This window comes from Cinclus cinclus, chromosome 5 (assembly GCF_963662255.1).
Source record: "Cinclus cinclus chromosome 5, bCinCin1.1, whole genome shotgun sequence".
Classification (NCBI taxonomy): Eukaryota; Metazoa; Chordata; class Aves; order Passeriformes; family Cinclidae; genus Cinclus; species Cinclus cinclus.
In genome coordinates, this window is record NC_085050.1 from 57,581,051 (window position 1) to 57,602,897 (window position 21,847).

The 21,847-nt window shown below is 43.3% G+C and overlaps 1 protein-coding gene across 17 annotated transcripts in view; it reads right to left on the bottom strand.

Annotated features, from left to right (window-relative positions):
• ADGRL3 (adhesion G protein-coupled receptor L3) overlaps window positions 1-21,847 on the bottom strand; it is a 250,473-nt gene that overhangs the window by 81,626 nt on the left and 147,000 nt on the right. For 9 of the 17 annotated variants that reach the window (XM_062493019.1, XM_062493032.1, XM_062493033.1 and 6 more), the window contains 3 exons: window positions 11,493-11,798; window positions 9,628-9,731; window positions 707-892 (listed from right to left, as the gene is read on the bottom strand). In XM_062493019.1, the coding sequence (XP_062349003.1) occupies window positions 707-892; window positions 9,628-9,731; window positions 11,493-11,798 (596 nt within the window). The remainder of the gene's footprint in view (window positions 1-706; window positions 893-9,627; window positions 9,732-11,492; window positions 11,799-21,847) is intronic. The other 8 variants (XM_062493030.1, XM_062493027.1, XM_062493026.1 and 5 more) reach the window with 1 other exon arrangement.

Below are 21,847 nucleotides of genomic sequence, written 5' to 3' on the forward strand. Positions count from 1 at the left end.
CCCAATTCACAGCACATGCAAAGCACATGAGATGCAGGAGTTCAGCTTCCAAGTGACTGAAATCTCAAACAACCCCAAAGCCCTTTGCATTTAAAACAGCATCAGTCTACAATAACACCTTACAAGAAAAAAGGCCGTGTTACCTCTCTGAAAAGCATTTCTCTTCACAAAACACCAAAGAAAATTCAGGTTTAGCTGGGATTACTTAGTCCTCATATAGTCTTGGGACCAAGTTCTGTTCATGCTTACATGACTGCCAGAACGGTCTGAGCCTGATATGCAGCTGAGAACAAAATCCTGCGTCTTATATATTGGTCTGGGTGGCCAATATTACCATGTGCTTATATCACCAGGGTCCAGCTGGGCTTTGTCCTGACAACCAGGCCCACACAACTCACCATTAGAATCCTAAGTAAGTACTATCCCATGTGTTCACATGGGATTCAGTCATGAAGAGGGCCTTTCACTAAGGAAAACTTCAGCTTTAAATGCATTCTTACAGAGCCCACAGCTCATATTTCCTCCCATAACTGGCAACTCCTGGCACCTTTAGCGCTGTGTACCAATTCCTCTCACTACTGGAAATGACAAAAGGACTAGTAATTCTTCTTAAACTGTGGGCAGGGAAGCCACGGTGCTGTAATGCAGCTAAGGCGCTTCTGGGCTAAGTGACAGGATATCACCGAAAAGGCCCCGCTGCTCTCACCTTATTCAAGCTGCGTGCGGCGCTGTCCTTCCCGCCGGGAGTCAGGTTCCGGAGCTGCACGTCCAGCAGGTTGACAAGCTGGACCATGGCGGACACGGAATAGGCGATGTCGCCGGCGTACAGGTGGTTCCTGGTGTGCTCCGCCAGCTCCCGCGCGATGTTGGCAGCCATCTCCCCCGACTTCATCTGTGGGTCAGAAAGCAGAGGGAAAGGTTGTCGCCGGCTGCCAGTGAGATGTCACTCCAGTGCCTTCCAACCCCACAGTGTTAACCTGGTCAACTCCCCTCAAGAAGAAGAAAAAAGATGCAGAAGAAGAGAAGGAGGAATAGAAGCATTTCCCAAGAAGTCAGCTATGACAAGAGTTCGTGGTTTGATCAGGAATAGTTTTCTGAATATGGCTTTTCCAATCAACCATGGTGGCTTCAACAATTTCTTCTCACTGGGCACTGTTTTCCATGGGATTTCCATGCTAAGGACAACTTTAATTAGCTGGTGCCATTAGCTTACTGTGCCACTTGAAAAAAACAAACCATGTAAATAGCCTCTCCTGTCAGGAGAAAGCAGTTTCTGATTCCAGAAGTTTATGTGATAGTGAGGAGATGATTTTTGTTACAACTTCTCCACAGAAGAATTCATTGTAAAAGGAGCAAAAATAGATTATATTTTCCAGAATAACCCAGAAAAACCAGAGCAAAAAGTTCACAATTTCCATCTTATTGATTTAATAATCAGGTGCTAATCTACCACTTACCATCACATGTCACACTAGCCACTGATAATGAGGCCAGTGACTCTCATCACATGTAAAACCATCCTAACTCTAGAGCAAAAGGCTCAAGCAGAGGCCCACTAGAAGGGAAAAAGCAACAGGTTGGCTGGCTGAATCTTCTACTAAAAGACTTGCATCATCTAGCCGAGTCACAAAACTCACAAATAACCTGCAGGGAATTTCCCTGTAGGGAAATTCACTGTGTAATTATTTGGGAAACTCTCACTGTTTCCCTGTGGCTTTTTCCCCTTTCTTGCTCTATTTTGGTCTCCTTAGTTGGTACTCCTTTCCTCTTCTGTGCCATGGGGATTTGGGACAGGGCATCTGGCCCCATCTCCTTTTCATGAGCAGCCCACTACTAAAATGTCACTGCAGGTTGCTGGTCTTTTATTCATTATCTACCAGTCTGTGATCTGGAATGCAAATCCATGTGGAATATGCCTGGGATAAGGAGAAATTACATACAACGACACATAAATGAAGTCCCCACTTCTCTGTCAGGCTCAATGGCAAACTCTGCTGTGTTCTTCATATGAATTTTCAATTGTCTTATCTACCAACAGCTAGAAATCAGATATTTCTCTTGTTCTCTCACTTTCTGGTGCTTATTATAAAAGCGAGATTCTAGGGAAAGATTATAGGCTGAGCTTCTAACTCTCTGTAAATCAATTAGCCGAGTTATAAATGAATAACTTACTTCCATCAATTTGACAGCAAAAGCCAATCTGATTTAATGAAATCTAACTCAAGATGTTCAGATGCTAGTCTTCAGAGAATTAACGCATATGATGATACAGAGAAGATAAATAAAGGAGATAATGTGTTGTTCTTCCCATTAGAGCAATGATAAGATGTATTCAAAAATTATTTCTTTCTTGTTACACAGAAGACTAATGCCATAGAAACCAGATCCCACTCTTACAGCTGCCTGCTCTCCTAAGCAGCTGAAGGAAGCCACACATCAGCACAGAGGCTGAATTTTGACCTTTGCTGTTGGCTTCAGAACTTGAAACAATGATTTTATATCATCAAATCCCTTTACATAAATTTCAACAGTTTCCTGCAGCTCATTGCTGGAGCTTAGTATGTATCATGACACATCGTGTTTGTGCAAGCTCTGTAGAAAACTGCAGGAATTCAATAGATTTTTTACAGACACATCAGAGAATAACCAAAACCCCTAGTACCTGATATTTGATTCCCGCATTTTCCCTTGGACCACAAACCTATGCAAACTGGCACACTCAGAGAAAACACAAAAAGCAAACACAAGAGTTTTCTTTCCCTGCAGGCTGCTGCTGTTCCTATCTATCTGCAAAAGTGATGCAGGCTGGTCACTAATTAACTCTTTTCCTTTTCTCTTGGGACTGACCCTAGAATCTGCAAATCTGAGGAATTATACTGTGGCCAAATAAACAAGACAAAAAATAGGCAGCAATGGAAGAAATGCCCAAGGAAAAAGGCAGACTAAAGCTCAGATTCTGTGAACTTCTGGGACATAGAAGTATTTACCCAAAATTATCTCACACACCCAGGTTTCCTGAAAACACAGATGGGCCATTCTTCTGGGAAAATGTTTTTTAGTTGGCAGGTAATGAAACTACATCCTAGCACTGACAATTCCACACCTACATACAGTCACACAGAATGTGCAGCTATAGGTCACTACAGCTGTGCTGAGATACTCTTTCCACTCTGGCTGTGTGCATGAGAGGGGTGTCCAGAATGATGGCTGTGTGACACGTTAATGCTGATTTCCCCAATTCTTTTGAGCTTCTCACACTGAAACTGAAGTGTCTCCTATGCAATGCTGTCAAACCAAACTTCTGTGAGTCCCAAATACTGGATGAATATTCCACAGATAAGATGAGTATCTGCTCTCTTACAACAACAGCACTGAGCCCCCTTTTTTATTTTTTTGTTAATTCTACGTAATGCTCAGCAAAGCTTACTGCTACCCAAGAGGATGCATTACTAATGTACTTCCTTTCTATAAATTACTTCTCCACATCTTTCTCTTCATTATTGCTGCATGAAAGATGAGCTCTTTATGCTATTTCTTCCAAAAGATGTAATACTCTTTAACCCAAATACTGACACAGTTACATAGGAATACAGGAACAACCCCTGGAGGCTCTCCATAACTCAAGCTGATACTGAGAGGCAAGTAAGAAGCAGGGGAAACAATGTGTAATTAACTGACCTTTCTACTGGTAGGCTTGAGAAAAATAAAGGCAATTGAAAATAATATATCTCCCTGATATGAGACTACTTATTTACATTTTCTACCTTGATTATGAAAAAATTAGATTTAAAAACTAAATAGGATTCTGGGAAAAAAGAAAACATTCTGTTCAAACCAAATTTGAAAACAAATTTTTGGTTTCTGTGGTTACCTTTTACAAACTGATTAAAACCAGTCTCGGAATGCTAATTTGATAGAGTGAAAACATGTTTCTGGCCAACAATGCCAACAGAAAAACATCGTTTTACAGGTCTGCCAAAAAAATTGCACCCCTCTTCCATTTGGGAAGACAGGATTCAGGCCAGATTTACAAATGATCATTGGCACCTGAAATCCAGTGTAACACTCTGCTACCACTTTTCAAGTTTGTGCCACTATCTTGCACCTTCTTATGAGTGAAAAGACTGTGAAAATACAGTTTTAGGAGAGGATGTATTCTCCCACCTATTTTATATATACCAACAAACAGAAGTGGGGAGCTTTGTCTGGAAAGATGAAGAAAGACCCTCCCGCAGCAGTGCTCGATGTTTCAGCCCTACCTTTCTCAGAGGAAAACCAACTGCAGAAGAGAACAGTAAAATAAAAATGAGAGAAATTGGAAAAAAAAAATTAGGGAGGAAAATTTATTAGAAATAAGAAATATGCTGAGAAGGGAGCAAATGAACTAAAACACCAATAGTCATAAAGACAAAAGTATTTTCCTGCAGCCTTCTGAAGAGGCAAACTCATATAAAAAAATTAAAAGATGGCATGAAAGACTGAACTAGGATTTTTAAAAACAGTAATGTACAGGTGGACTGGTCAACTGAAAATATCATGAAGTTGATGCTGTTTTTTGGAGGAACAAACATCTGATAGGTTTCACCAGGCAACATCAGCTGCCAGAAGTCAGGTAGCAAGGCTGTAAGAGGGGCTGTGGGCTAACTTCTGATACTGCAAAGCCTTCAAGACATTTTTCCTTCCCTGGCAGGAATTTCAATGTGTGCACACTCACAGAAAAGAGTCGGAACATCTCTACCATCCTTTCCTTTTTTTTTTTTTTCTCCTGAATCACATTGGAAAAAACCTCTAAGATTACCAAGTCCAACCTATGAACAAACACCAAAATGTCAGATAGACCACAGCTCTGAGTACATCCAGCCTTTGCTTAAACTCTTGCAGATACAGTGACTCCACCACCTCCCTGGGCAGCCCAATCCAGTGCACAATCACCCTTTCTGTGAAGAAATGCCTCCTGATGCAAAAACCTAAACGTCCTCTTGTCCTTTTGCCAGCTGCCTGGGAGAAAAGATAGCGCTCTCCACAGAGTACAGCAGACCTAGAGAACACTGAAAAAGTGGCTTCAAAACTACGGTATTCAACCAACTTAAACTGCATTTAAGGACCATTTAATAAGACACCCTCTGTGGCATCTGCTCCATCCAATCCATGATGGTGCTCTGAAAACAGCCTGCCAAAAGCAGCTTGGATGGAGGATTTCGTCGTGCTGTCATCAGGACTACAACTGCACCCTCAGTTGTGGGGATGTCCTCCACAAAACATCACTCTCCCTGTAACACACACCCAAGCATCTCTACAAAACCTCAGGAAGGTGCTATGAATCCTAAGGTTCACCTGCTCTTTGGGAGTACATGATCCAGGCCATTCAGGAGGGCATGGGTACTTTAGATTTACGGATTGAGGCTTTTTGTGCATTTGTGAAGGGCACACGTTTTCTTGTTGTGCTACAAAAGAGGCCTCCCCTCTTCCAGGGGCTTGAAGCTGAGCGTGGCAGTGCCAGGCACCACCCACAGCTGAAAGCTGCAGCAAGGAAGAGATGTCCTCAGGCAAGTCACACACTGCACTAAGGATGGCACGTAAAAGCAAACAGGCTAAGACTGAACGAGTGGCCTCATGATCAGGATGATGCAATGTATCCAAAGCTGACCTTTTTGCTTCCTGTTACTACTTGAACTCTAGAAATAACCCAGGTAGCAGTGCATAATTCAATCTCACTGGCAAGTTTATTCTCCCACTCCGTTACGAGGGCATGGTAGGCACCAACAATAAAGTTAAAGTAAATGTCAGGAGGCCAATGAATTGCTGAGGAGAACATTTGTCTGATCTTCCATCAAGCACAATAACTCTAATGGAAGCTAGGAAACGGCTGTAAAACCTAATACCATGATGCAAGCAAGCAAACACCCAATCTACAGTCTGAGCACAGCAGGAGAAAAGAGAAGGAGTAAGTTATCATTCTTACTTCACTACACAGATATGAAAGTAAGCACAGCATTTCCCTACCATCCTTTCTGGCTTGGCTGAAATCCCTCCAGGGGACCCATCACTGTTCTTCCTGAGCAGTTTGGATCCAGCAGATGACAGATTTTTGGGAGGCAAAGCAGATTAGAAATGAAGACACTAAGCAGGTATGAACCCTGGCTGACAAAGAAGTATTTTTAGCCATTTTGTCAGGTGTGTTGCAGCTGCAGTGGGCTGAGTGACCTGGGGATGCAGGAGAGCTGAGCTGCAGGGTGTAACTAGCCCTGTCCTGGTAGCACAGCTGGCTTACTGCTCCCTCTAGCTGTCCCCACAGCTAGACTTAGAGGAGGAAGGCTCCTTTTCATCTTCAGAGAGGTGCTGGAGCCAATCTGCAAGCTTCGGGAAGCATCCCATCCACAGCTGGGATGTTAGAAACCAGTGCTTGATTTATGGATGAATCAGTCTCCATGTTTAAATGCAGTGATGATTTTCAAGCCTCTTGCTTGGACAGGGAAACCAAACAGCCATTGGTCATTTATTAAGTAATTTAAAAGTGTATTTACTGTAAGGATCCTACTGAATCTTAAAGGAAGGCCATACCCATGTGCCAAAAGATGAGCTGGTGGGGAATAAAACAGACCTGGACAGTTTATGCCCTCTGGAAAAAGGGCAGGTAAATAAGGAGGATTACAAGCACGCTGTGAAGCTATACAGGGAGAAAATCAGCTGGGATAAGGCTCACCTAGAACTTTACCTGTCTGCTACCATAAGAGACAATAAAAAATGTTTCTCTAAATACACTTACAACAAAAGGAGAGCCACAGAGAATCTCCATTGGATATGGGGGAAATATAGTGACAAAGAATGAGGAATGACTTGAGGAGGTAGTTAATGCCTTCTTTGGCCCAGTCTTTAACAGCAAGACCAGTTGTCCTCAGGGTACCCAGCATCCTGAGCTGGAAGACAGGGATGGGGAGTAGAAGAAAACCCCCACAATCCAGAAAAAAAAACAGTCAGTGACCTGATACACCATTTACACATCTACAGGTCTGTGGAGCTGGATGAGATCCACTCAAGGGTACTGAGGGAGCTGGCAGAAGAGCTTAGTGAGCCACTTTCCATCATTTATCAGCAGGCCTGGCTAACCAGGGGTTTCCAAGTGGACTTGAAGTTGAAAATGTGATGCAGTATCATGAAGCAGATCATCTCAAGTGCCCTCATGTGGCACGTGCAGAATCTGGACAGGCTGGATCATTGGGCCAAGGTTCAATAAGGCCAAGTGCAGGTCCTGCCCTTGGGTCACAACAATCCTATGTAGCCCTACACGCTGGGGAAGGGTAACTGGAAAGCTGTCCAGCATAAACCATGAACCACCTGTGCCCAGGTGGCCAAGAAGGGCAGTGGCATCCTGGCCTGGAACAGCAACAGTGTGGCCAGCAGGATCAGGGCAGTGATTGTCCCCCTGTACTGGGCACTGGTGAGGCTGCACCTCGAGTGCTGTGTCCATTTCTGGACTCCTGACTACAAGAAGAGGTGCTGGAGCAAGTCTAGAGAAGGGCAATAGAGCTGGGGAAGGGTCTGGAGCACAAGGCTTCCAGGGAGCTGCTCAGGTAGCTGAGGGTGTTAAGCCTGGAGCAAAGGAAGCTTGGGGGGACCTCATCCCTCTGTACAACTACTTGAAAGGAGGCTGTAGCAAGGTGGGTGTCAGTCGCTTCTCTTGGTAAGAAATGATGGGACAAGAAGAAACCACCTGAGGCTACACCAGGGAAGGTGTATATTGGATGCTAGGAAAAGTTTCTTCACAAAGAGGGGTCAAGCATTGGAACAGACTACCCAGGGAATTGGCTGAGTCACTACTCCTGGAAGGATTTAAAAGACATGTAGACATAGCACTTAGGGACATGAGTTAGTGGTGGACATGGCAGTGCTGGGTGAATGGTTGGACCCAGTGATCTTAGAGGTCTTTTTCAATATAAATGTTTTGATGATTGCAACCCCAACACAAACCCCTAGGCGAGCCTTGAAAGGCTTTCCCCTCAAAAGTCACTCCTGAAAAGTCTCGATGTTTTGCAACAGCTGTCGTTGAGGTTGGGTCACATATCTCAAGATCCCAACGAATTCCAACTCAGGCAAAAAGCTTTAGATCCAGGGTCATCTCATAGACTCCCCAATGCTGAACATAACTAAATTCCAGAACAGAACAAAAATTAAATCTAGTCCCAGTTGTAACCTGCTGGGCATTTCTGAAAACTTGCCTGTTCCATTTTAGCCTGCTTTGAAAGCATGTAACAAATTAAATAGGGCTCATTTGTTACGCAAATGATAGCTAGGGTTTCAAATAAAATAAGCCTAACCTTGATGGAGATTTCATCAGTGCAGGCTATTATTTCCCTCTGCTAATGGCTAACGGCCTAGTCATCTTCACTGAGCAGCATGAGGTCTCCCAGCTGCCTGGGTGAATTATGGCTGGAGTAAGTAATATTAACCCCTCCAGGGTAAGTATGTAGGTCATAAAACAAGAACTGCACACAGCTGCTAATGCCAGCAACAGCAGCCTGTATTCATCAGCTCGCTGGATGCTTGGCAGGAGAGGGACAGAAGGACCACGGGCTTTGTAGTGGCTGTGCCATATCACAGCAGCCCCATATTAACTGATGTTTTCCTTCTAAGCACAGATGAAGCAAGGCAGGGATGACCAATGCTAGCAATTCACAGATCATTAGGTCTCAGTTTAGATGGGGGGCAGAGAGGAGAATGTCCAAGAGTCTTGTCTATGGGGTGACCCCCTCCTGCTGACCAGTGAGCAGAGGCTCTTTGGGAGTTCTGTGCCACTACTGTGCAGCAGCACAGCTCACTTGCAACACCAGGACCCACTCACTTTGGCTAAAGGAGTGAAAAAATTCCCACAAATTGCTATAATAAAGACTCAGCCCACAGACTCCACGGTGTAAACACACATCTGGTCTCTGTTTGTAATGAAATCAGCTGAAAGCACCATTGTGCATTAATAACAAAAATGCTCAACATATTGCTACCAAATAAGCTTTGCTTGTCTTGAACTTCTATTGTCACGTTAATGCACTTTTAACACTGATAAATGATGAAGTGCTAGAAAACATTCATCAAGGGATTTAGGAGTCAAAAGATAAGCATTACTGCAGCATTGTTTTCTATTCCACCAGTTCTTTTATAATTTGGGCAGAAGTGAAAAACAGAAAGTCAGAGGCACAAACCAAACATTTCACATTGAGCCTGCCTTCCTTTGGTAAAGTTTTCTTAACTATGGGGTTTATCCTGCGCTTGTGTGACATGAAAATGATCCTTGAGGATGCATGAAAGGGTGTTTCCTTTTTCAACAACTCAGTACTTTCCATATGTCCACCCACCTCCTCCTCCCTCTTTCTCCTTTTCTTGCCACGAACAAGAAATGTCATTCACTCTAAGTTTAATTCCAATCTCCACTCCCTCTCCTTTGCCTTCCCTTACCCTCTTTGCCTTAATTTCCATGATACACTTGCTTTTTCCTTGCAATTCCTGGCTACTATACACAGCTCATACTTTATGTATGACTGTTGGTCCATTTGGGCTCCTTGTGGGAGAAAACCAGGGAGCTGATCAAGGTCCCTGTGCAGACTCAGAGTGGTCAACACACGGGAAAAGTTTTACCTTTTGAGTGATGTGGTTGATCCAGGGTGAAGAGCAGTTGCTAAGATCAGGTCCTTGGGGCTCCCAGATACCATCAGGTGCCAGACATCGGAAAGTTGCAACACCTGTAATAGGAAAGTTGCTGTGTTCAATGTGGCTGGTTGCATTTTGCCCCTAGCACTCTGTGTCAAAGGCTTCTGGGAGCTTATGAGGCACTCAGGTCTTGAGTAGGACACTTCTGAGTCATCTCAGCATCCTAGTTTCCCATCATCTTGGTCCTTTAAGGGTCCTAAGACATAAAAGACCTGTGACGTTGTGCAGGAATACTGTTTCCAACTTGGCAAACAGCAATTACAGACAGAGGACTTGCAGGAAAGCTGCCAGGCACCGAGAAATCAGAAGTAGATCTCAAACACTGAGCCAGCATCTTGAGTGCTCTGCCCCACCACTGGTGATTTGGGATAATACCCTATGCCTCATCTGCTTTGCTGCTTTATGAAGATTTTATGGCTCTGAATCATCATTACAACATTTGGGTGGAAACACACAAAAGTTTGAATGTTGCAAATGCCAAGATATAATGCTGAAGTTTACTGTCAGCCCCCAGCTGTCAAGAGGGACTTTAGAGGAGAGTTTTGTTTGGGAAGAGCTGCCCAACCCCTGCTGGAAAAGACAGCAAAATGCCTAAGACAGACAAAGAGAATACCTTTCAGAATACCTTTCAGACAAAGAGAAATGCATCACTGCTAATGTATCACATCTTTAGCAAGTTGCATGAATCACTGAAATCAGAGATGGGAAAGGCTTATGGCCTTTCCCTATCCATAACTTGGGCTATTATCTTTTCCTTAGTTATTTTCATCCTGTCCTTAGCTCCTGTGCTCAAGAAAGGACTCTCTGCATCTAGCCTTCATTTTCCATTTTCTTTTCCTTTTTACAGCTTTGGTTCAGAATGTCCTTTCCTCTCTCTGGGAATCACATCATACTTTTTGCATTAATTTTACCAAGTAGGGCTGGGAAAGACAGCAAAAATGTTCTTTACCTGTTCTCAGCCCTGATGCCTTTCCATCCTCCTCTTACTTTAACATATATTTTATCAGTCTGTCCTCACCAAATCCCAGAGTGAGTCAGTTCTCATATACACAGGTGTGAACGGCTCTCCAGAAGTGGAGAATTAACAGTCTCTCTCTCCTGCAAATCAGATCCCTTCAGCCCTCATGTTCAGGCAATTTCCTCCACTTTTAAGATTTCTTCTTTGAAAGCTAATGTTTGGGGCTGGACACCAAGACTAGCATGAAAAATAACTATTTTTAGAAAACTGCATTTGTTAAAACACAGCAAGCTGAACCATATGCCAAAACCCATTTTTAATGTGATTATGCTTCAAATCGAACAGAAAATTTCCGAAAGCAACATTTTTCAAGAAAACAATTGCGGGAAGAGCAGAAGAAAAGGAGCAAAATCCAATAAGCCATAAACCATTTTGAAAGATTTGGCTTTGCTTCTCCCCCCCGACACCCCTCCTTTTCCAGATGATCACCATGGATGCTGGCCGCAGTTTAAAAGATCACTCACACTGGTTCAGGAACTTCGAAGTACAAGTTTTATTGAGTTCCTTCCTTGTCCCCTCTCTTAGCAAAACAAGAAAAGAATTTGCCACCAACACATCAGTGACTGAGCCCAGGGTTTGCTTTCGCCAAACCAGGGTTTGGTTTTGCCAAAGACAGGCAAAACCAGGAAAGGCGCATCGTACACAATTTCTGGAGGCAGAGGCTCTCCCAGCACATCAAGCACAGCCCCACAAGGTTTTTAGTACTGGGTGCACACTGACAAGGTGTCATAGGAAGTGAAGACAGCCTGCTGTGTCCTCCCAGCCCTTGACTCACCTATGGAGCCCAAGGGACAGGGCTGCTTTGCCACCTGGCCCTGCCGGGTCCGGGACCACATGATGTCGCGGGCTTCCATGGGGTCGCAGCTCTCGGCTCCGGCGGGCGGCAGCTGGGAGGAGGCGGGCGGCAGGTGAGTGGTCATTTCATCAGGGACATCGGCCATGGGGGACGGGGTGCTGGTGCTCCTGTTCCTCCTGCCCGAGGCCGACGTGGTGGTGGTACGGCCGGTGGTGCTGGTGGCCACCCGTGGCGTGGTGCTGGCAGTGGTGCTCCCCGGGCCCAGAGCCCCCGATGTGGATACTCCTGCAACAAAGGCAGAGCTGGTTAGAAAGAGGAAGGGAACAGGACTGGAGCTTAGGTCCTAAGAATATCCCCTCTGATGACTCCAGTGCCCTGCAGGGTGTAACTGGAGCTCCGACTCAGGCAAGGCTTTCTGCACAGCCACCTTTCAGAGAGAAGCTGCAGCAAACTGTGAGAGAAGCACACACAAGGGTAATGACCACTGGAACACAACTGATTTTCCAAAAGCACTAGCATCTGATGGAAATAAAGCAGCACTTTATGCCCTCACCATTTTTCTTCCTGGCATTTTAATGTAAAAATCTTATTTTCCATCTTTTAGGGAACACCTAGCACAGAAGTGCTTTTAATTGTTAAGTGTTGCTGAAGACCCAGCTCGTTTAGAAAGAAAGGCATTTTCCACGGGGTAATAAAAAACACCCAAAACAACAAAACCCTAAACCGAATCACAAATTCATTCCCAAAATCAAAAGTGCACAGAGGGATGAACACAAGGCTGCACTCTGGAGCAAGCCATCAATTTTCTCTGAGGTTCTTGCTTTGCTGCTCCATCCCAAGAACAATGCTGGGCTCCTTGATCTACAGGCCATGTGACACAAGCAAAAGCGCACATCAGCTCAGCCAGATCCTCAAGACTAATGCTCAGTGGGCTAATTCATCCAGATACTCAAGACTTTAATTCTCAGTGGGCTAATTCATTAAAAACCTGCAACGAGCAGTCAAGCAGCAAGAGGTGGGGAACATGCTTTAGAAGTCCATTAATCCACTGTCCATCCTGCAACAGCTGCACCAAGTATTGAATGTATGGGGAATGTTGAGGGATGGCCACCTTACAATTACCTTATTTAACCTCCTATTTAGACCAAGGTGCTTGCACAGACTGGAGCTTCACAGTGATTTGTCTATGGCTTGACCTGAAATATCAGGTGGGGAAACTGAAGCAGGCTGCCCTCAGCTGCTCCCCGCATCACCCCTGTCATGCCATGTCACACACACAGCTCATGGAAAAAGCTTACTTCTCCCATCTCCTTTACCACTCTCAAAGATAAGCACCCCCCAGCTTCTCTCAGCATAAGACTCTTACCCCAGTTAAATACCAGATATTCACAACTGCCCTCTCAATCTCTGCCTTAGAAAATCTTGGGGTTGACTGTGAAATGCAGGTAAGGAAGCAATATGAAAAGGCTTGTCTGATCCATTCTCACTTTAATTTTCATACCTTAACACCTAGCTACCATCCCACCTCTTCCAGCATCCAAAAATCCTTCAGTCACTGTTGCTCCATGTCCAGCAACAGGAAATGGAGTTTCTACATGAACTCACCTGAAAACCTGAGTGTTTTCAGACACTAATCTGAAAATAGGACTACAACACTCAGTGATCAGATTTTCCAGCCTTCTCCTGCCACCTCCCTCTCATCATGAGCCCTGAGTTTAAATGAACTCTGAAAAATACAATGCAAAAACATGCAGACCCTGACAGATTTCTTCCAGTTTCTGCTCAAAGCTGCACTAAGTCACCAAGCAATGATTTCCCCCGATGGTACAGGGATGACTAAAATCAGAAAATACTGCATTTTTACTGCAGAAGGACTTGCCACAAGTATGCTTTATTTCTTCATAACATAGATTAGCCTGGTAGATAGCAACCTGCAAATTTTTTCCCGTTTACTCTTGCAACAACAAGTTATTTTCCCTCTGCAAAATTACCTATGCCACGTACAAAGGAAGCGAGTAGATACAGTGGATGCAGTTTCAAAGTCAAAGCCAGCAAACCCTGTTTGAAATAATTCTTACAGTCATGTGTGAGCATACAGAAACATATACTGAGCACCCTGGAGCTACCCTTGATCCACACGCAGGAGATCTGCATTTTTAAGCCTAGTTTTCACTGAAAATCATTGAATATCCCACGGCATGCTGTTTTTGGAACAGCTCTGGCAAGTTTACTGTAGTAGTTAGGCACAAGGGATTTAATGGCATTTTCCTTTAGCCATAAAAAAATGAGCTGCTTTATCTTTCATAAACCCCTTGGCAGCAATGTCAAAATCTCTTTGAGGGCTTGTTCTTCCAACTTTTTTCTTGTTCCACTGGGCTTTCTTGCTGCTTTTGAAAATAAACACATTCGCCATTTACATAGGACAAGTTGTAAGGTGACATGAAAGAGCTGCCTCGAAGTCACCTAATGGAGTGAGACGGATGGGACACCACTGAACTGAGTTCCAAGGTTTGATTATTCAAAGAGTCAATTTGGTAATGAGCTCCAGCAATCATGATCACCATGCTAACACCACTCAGTTTTGCACCAGGAAGCAGCACTTGCCGGTTTTGCTCACACAACTGTGTGCTTCAAAAACCAAGTTAATTGGGAAGGAGGAAAAGAACAGGGGATCAGGATCATTTACATATAAATGATTCTCAAATCCAAGCAAAACCACGAAGAGACTGCAACCTGTGCAAAAACACCTAAATTCTACAGCACAGAACAGAGATCAAACCTCCAGATTAACTCAGGCTGTCAATAAACTGTGAATTTTTAACTTGGGGGAAAGCAGCACTGCTTCAACAGTGGGATTCTTCAGATAATGTTTCACAAGACAATCTTTGCTCCAAGACAAACACCTTTAAAAACACCATAACTACTACAACTAGAAATGTATAAAGTTAATTATTTTATTTTTACTGTTTGTTTTTACCATGCATTGCCATATCAAGACCTTAAAGTTTTTGGGTAAGACTCAGTTTCTACTCCTTTTGAACTTTCAAATCCAAGATTTTGCTGACTTTGATTCCATGAAACACAGCACTGGGATAGGAATTTTCAGGGCTTCCAAGAAAGCAATTTATGGCTGTGGAAACATTTCTTCCCCAGAAACACCCCAAAGTGATACTTCACTTTTTTCTTCCCTGGTCTATCTAGAGAGCTGGCAGTAATAGCAGAAGACTAAGTTTTGCCATCATTCAGATTAGAGCTGCAGTCATGAAAAAAGCAAACCCCAAAACATTTCCAGCGTCCACAAGGGAGCAATTGCAACTCACAGAGGAGCCTCTCTCTACTCAGGGCACATTTGACTAGCAAGAAAATAGAAATTTTTAGTTTTTTTCCTTCTCTCTTTTATTTCCCGACCGCCATATGGAACTCAGGCTTGTGGAGGCAGATTTTTGCTTGGTGGAAGGAAAATCATGGTAGGGAATTGCTCATAGGGAAAAAATCTCACATAAATAATGGACTGTCTTTTCCCCCATTTCTCTCTGTTCCCCTTTCCTGAAATAGTGACATGACGAGTGACCAGTAGTTTGTATTTGCCATGAGGAAAATCCACCACATGTCATACAACCACAATGTGTTTAGATGCTCTGCTCACCTCTCTTCCAGGTGCTCCCAGACATAGCAGACTGCTTTCCCAAATGACTCTGACTAGTGTTTTCCTATCACAAAATCAACTTTGATTGCAAGAAAGGCTGTTTGCTATCTTTTTTTATCTTTTTTTTTTTTTTTTCTTTTAATTTTGGCACTTGAATCTCCAGCCAATGACCCGGTGTACTCAATAATACTTTGTAACAGACATCATGCACTTTCCATCCCATGAATGGAGATAACTAGGTGCCCCTCCAGAAGAAATTGCAGAGAGGATTTCCTGGGTGAGGCTCACAGGTGAGGTGAGGGATGACAGGAGACATCCATCAAGCAGCCCCCCGGGGGTCACAATCCAAAGGTTCAGCCTGCTGGCTGCGTGCTACAAGCCAGCATTTGCTCACGTAATTGGAAGGAGAGGCTGCACTCCAAGTTCCACGCTCAAGGTCCAAGCAAACCCTGATGACTTCACTCTCTGGCGAGTTCTGCATTCCTGAGCCTGACACTCAAGGAGATGGGATGGGGTGCTGGCAGCCAGGAGGCCCTGCCTGCTCCCTGTGCTGCACCTAAAGCAGGGCTGGACCAAGTGAGGTACAACTAATCCAGCAGCTCAACAGCAGCAGTCCCAGCGTTCACTTGAGCACGTCCAGACTCCATGCACAATTATTAACACATGTTGAAGCTGCACGAAGGCAAACGGAGCACTGCAGGAGTCGGGAAGGCTGTGAGAAGCACAAAACCTGGAGGTCCCTCCTTTTCCTCCCTCCCTGTAGTTTAGCCCTTTTCATATTTGGCAACCATATCCTTTGCTTACAGCATCCCTTTTATCATTTCTTCTTCTACTGAAAGATGGTGCAAGTTGTATTTACATAGCAAATAAGAAGGTTTAGGCAAGCCTTGAACGAAGCAGCACAAAACCCCACAAAACTAATACAATTGGAGGATTATATCACAGCTGTTTTTCTCTTCCCTGTCACATAAAAGCATCTCATGGGAATTAATTTTCTACAGGCATTTTCAAATGCATTTCAGAACATCTTCTGAAACGCCCTAGAAAAACAGTAATATTTGAAAGCAAAAATATTCCTTTCTTTTGTCTTTTTTTCTTGTTTTCGTGTACTTTTTCTTGAAGAACTCCATGTGAAAAGGATGATGAAAAAGGATGATGAAAAGAAATATCTACACGGACAGCACTAACTCATTAACACACTGTTGGATTGCAAAGTTACACTGAGTCTATGTTAAAGACATCACCCTGCAAAACCTTCTCATGGTAAATGTCTGCTGGAAGACCAAAAGCCACATGTTGGTTGCCACTCAAGAGCTGCAGGCCAGGGAATTGACAAGGTGAGATTAGCCCCTAAATTATGTACAGCTCCTTCCACGTGTTTGAGAGCAACCATGATTTATTTTTACTGCAGGCGAAGGCCAAGTCGGCCTCACATCAAACAGCTGAACAGTTCTCCCCTCTGCTCACACATGCCATTATTTTGGGAAGCTGTGCCAGAATCCTGTATGTGAACATAAGTTCACACACTGCTTTTGGCGTGGTTGGGATTGTGGAGCTTTATTTACTGATGCTGACAAAAGGCTTGAAAAATCCATTGATGGAAAGATTACATATGCAGTGGCCCCACAGTGCTCAACATTGTGGCAGATTGTCTTCAACAATACCACTGCACACAGCCCTGTGTCCTAAAAAAGGCACATCAAGTATTGTACACAGCTCTTCCTTTTCCTCCCTCTTAACTAACACAAGGTAACAAGGAAAAGCAGAGGAGGAGGATGCTGCATCTGAGAGAAGGAAGATCCATTCCTTTGTGTACAGCTGACAAATGGGAAAAAAAAACTTCCTCGATTTTCTTTCTTCCTACCTCTTCTAGTAGGGGAGCAGTTTTTTGTGCCCAAGGCTACTCTGCCCCCACATCTGACTGCTCTGCTGGGCTTGGGCAGATGCTGCAATGGGCCATATGTTGAGTTCCTGTAGCAAGAGGAAACCTACAACAGTGGTCCAAGATATGGCACAGACTCAGCTCTTTCAAGGCACTTCAAGCTGGAATCACTTAACATGCTGGGACTTTCCTCTGAGTCTCAGCCTCAGCATTTAACATTAAACAACAAAGAATGAGGGCCAAAGTGGGCAAAATCATCACAACAGTCTCTAGTTCACTCCAACTGCCCCAGCTTGTCCTTTTCACTGCAGCACCACTGTCAGCAAGACAGTTAATACATTCGAAGAGCCACTGAAAGCACTGATTTTCAACAGGCAAAAAAGCCTACCAGAGCCCTTTTGACTCAAAACTTTGCATTTCTGACAATGATCTACAGTTAATTCCATGTGCTGGATTGTTACAGAAAGGTTCTTCTGTCAAAAACATTCTCGCTGTTATTGCAAATTTCTAGGTTTTGGCTGAAAAAATAAGAATCCAAACAGCAGCCTGACTGCATATTCATGAAATATCAACTTCTATGCTTCTGTGGGACTTTTGTGGGGGTGTGCATGTATCAGCACTTAATACTTTTTCTGTCTCCAAACAGCTCTTAATGTCAGGTCCCAAATTTAGTTGTCATTTGAATAAAAGCAGATACTTCTTTATTTTGTTCTTTTTTTTTTTTTCTCTCTGACCCATTCTTCTCCAAGAAACTACTGGATCCTGCTAAAAATATGTCACTTCAGAGGCATCAAACTAAATTTTAGCTGTTATTTTACAGCACATACCTAGCAACATGAGGAAACAAATGGGTACAGCACAGGAGAATCACCTGTTGTCTTCACCATGGTACTCTTCTAGCAGAAGACAGTTCCTAATGTCTTATCTCGTTTCCTGCCCAAGACCTCTGCCAAATCCACCTTTGTGAACCTCTTGTACCCTTTGGCAATCATCCACTGAGGGTATTAATGTCCTATTGCTTGTTCCAGACTTGGCAACTGATTCTGAATACAGAATGCAGAAATTTGACTGGATCATCATGCATGAGACACAAAAAAAATGAGCATTTCTTTCAACATCATGCTGTAATGCTTTTAGAAATGCAGATGAACTATGCCCATAGGAAAAGATTACAGAAGAGATGATCTAATAAACAGTAGATCAGGATTTATTATATATGGACAAATCTAATAGTTTAAAGTTCAGTTCAAGGGTTATTTTTAGGCATTCTAGCTAAAATTCACTCTAGTTCTCAAAAATACTGTCAGATGTGGTTGTAGTTACTTTGAATTTCTGGATTTGAATGTATAAAATTTTTTTTTCTTTCTTTTTTTTTTTTTCCCAATCCACATGTGGTTTCACACCGGAGAATAAAGAAGCACACAATCTCTTTTTTAAAGGACATATCAGCTGTGTATTATTACTGAATGTATGGAGTGAACTTCTAACCTCCTAAACAATCACTGTCCCTTGGCATGATTCACATCCATCAGAGCCAGTGGTGCAGATCTTATGCACAGTCTTCCAACCCGAATCCTTCAAACTCTATTAAAGAGAAGCCTGGAAGGAATTCCCCAGTATCCCATTGTTAGAGAAATCACTTCTGATTTCAGTAACAGGTGCTGTCAGTTTTTCATTCAGACCACATTAGAGTGCAGACATGTAAGCACTACACACTTACAGCTTTAAGAGATTTACTGGAGGCTGGGATTGCCAGCTTTTGGGGGTTTTGGGTTTTTTTCTATCTTTAAATTAAACTATGTATGTTCTATCCACACAAGCTGAAACATGCCTTTTAGTTTCTATGCAGAACAAGGATGTGTAGCTGGAAAGAGGAAAATCCAATTTTTTTCCATCTATACGGCAACGGGTGTAGCTTCATCTAATGTGTGTTCCCCACTTTTTGCCTGCACTCGTGCATCTTTAATTGAACAACTCGTGTGCACTGTGCAGAGGCAGTGCCAGATGGAGCCAGGCACTCTCCAGCAGTTCTCCACCTCTGCATTTGCGAAGAATGGAATTGAGTGCAGGAATCATAAAGTGACTGTTCACGCCCCAGCATTTTCTCATCTACCCAATCAATGTGATGAGTCCTTTGCAGAGCCACAAGCAGTCAGCTTGCACCACTATCCAAATCTCCAGTTGCAAGCTGCAAACACAACTTAATAAGAGAAAACCATCATCTTCAAATAGTCTCTGTTCAACTGTGTGTGTAATATCTCCAATCTAGATGTTAGTCAGCAAGATGGCCAATTGCATTCAGATAAATGCCTTGGACTTTCTTAAACATATCATAATCTGCCTGTGAAATGGCTGGTTAGTTGCTTTCCAATTTGTGAAGTGGTTCAAATGCTGTAAATAAAAAAGAAATTGGACAGCTTTCAAAAAGGACAGGTTAGACTTTTCAGTTCTCAGTATTCTGTGATTCCAAGCTACATTCCTGTGAACTCCACATTAATATTTAAAACCTGCTTGTGTTATGCTCTTATCTTGAGGAAGAGGGCACAGTACAATCAAGCCCAAGGAGACAATCCACTGGAACTACAAGAAATCAGCTCCCTGGCCCCACAGCACACGTGTGGATGGATGAAAATTTGCCTGGTCCCACTTCTTCCTGTCCAGCTTGGCAGAATGAAATCACAAAGGCTGCTTTTTGCATTGCAATTCACCTCCCTCTGCACCACTGTCCCTTGATCCCAACTTCTCTGAGGTTTGAGATTTGAGGTGCCTCCCACATTCATAAACTAGACTTCCAAATCAGCCCTGATGCCCAGTGTTTTAGGTGTAAACACACTCTGAGGGTGGGCTGAAATCAAAGAGAGGAAAAGGAATAAACCATAAAATATCCAAGGTGGAGCTACAGTTGCTCACACCCTTCTTCCTTTAACCCATGTTAGGATTGACTTCATTAGCATGCAGATCATATTGCATTGCCAGACATGAACTGGAAACCTGACAGCAGGCCCTGCTGTCTGTACAGTACATGTTACATCTATAGTCTTGAGCAACAGGAATTACAAACCTGCCAGCAAAACCTCACCTTTTGTCTTTCACCAAACCCATTTATTTTCAACTCTTGCTACCCACTAGCTATTTCAAACCTGTTTTAAAATCCAAACTCCTTCTCCAAAGCCACCAAAGGTGCTTCTTCTCTCTACAGAGCACTTGTTCCATTCAGTCTCTGACTGCACTGTTTTTTATTTTACTTATTTCTTCCATTTACTCATGTTCCTATGAGGAAACCAGCCTGAACTGTGGAGAAAACCAACCACTGAAACCACCAGAAACACAGAGATGGTGAGAAAGGCTGCCTTTTCTCATCCTTTGAGCATGTCCTGGTGCACCTTGGTATGGATGGATGTGCTGTCAAGACACTCCTGAAAATCACCCAGCAGGCACAGCTTCAGCCCCTTGGTCATATCTTGGTTTGGAGCTCAGGTTAGTTCAGTCCTCTCCCAAAACTTACCAGCAGTTTGCTTCCTACCCCTGGAGACACAGATGGAAAGGAGGGAGAGAAGAAACAAGCCTATGCTAAAAAAAATAAAAATATATTTCACGTAAATCAACCCTAGGAAGCTGACAAAACTCCCTTGTATGAATTTCAATATTCAGCTACTTTCAGAAATAAAGCAGTTTCCCTGAAAAAACATAAAATGCTGCTCAGCCCCCTTTTTAAACTCTTTATTACTTATGTAGAAATATTAATATACTGTAAAGCTCAGTTCTAATAGATGTATTCATGTTGGCTCAGGGATCTGCCTAAACAATGCTTAACTACAGCACTGGCATCTCAATTTGTTTTATAGATATCTGACTTCTGCAGAGGCTCCAACAATGAGAATACCATTAATATTATGAAAAACACATATACTGCAGTAAAGCAGATTTCTAACAAACAAACTGTACAATATACAGGGTACTTTAAGGTGAAATGAACTGGGTAGCACTTTCAGGGATCTCCAGTTTTCCTAACAGACCTGAGTACTGGACACAAGCACCATGGTGCACTATCAAGTCCATGCTGATATCCTAAAAAGTCTGGGATGCAAGCAGCTCTCACCTATGTCCCAGAGGCTAATTTTTCATTTGAGGGAGGCCACTGGGGGGCTGGTAGCAATGGTGAATATTCATTCATATACTCAGCATCTCAAATGCCCACCCTGAAGGATCCAGGTCTGGAGGCATTGCCATGACCAGTCATGTCAGTAGAAAAGTCACAGCAGAAACATGAGAGGCAGGAAGGAACTGCCTCTGAAACATCAGAAAAGGAGGATTTACCTAATATTTTCTCTGAACCATTAAGGGCTACCAGCTCTCATGAAGTCAGCTTTGGCCAAGATGTAGTTTCAGACTCTGAAAAACCCAAGGGGTTGATGACAATACATAATCCCAGGGTGGAAAAAACTTTCAACATTGATTTGTAGCTTTACATCTGTCAGCTTTCAGATTATTCTTGTTAATGGATAGCTCAGAGCAGAACATTGCAAGGTGAGATTGTTTTCTAGCGTGAAGCCAATGAAAATACCCATTGACCTTTTAAGACTCAAAACCAGGCCCATAAAAAAGAAAAGACATTAAAAACTTACGAGAAAGTGAATAGGAATACTGAAAAGAAACTATTTTAGGTCAAAGTTGTATGCCTGCTTCCCCAGGTTTGGCATGTGGTTTTACATGAAGTTAGATGCTGAAGTTTACATGCCCAGGGGAATTACTGGTACAGACCAGAGGCACCAAATGCACAACAGAATGTCCAGATGCTGCTGCGCC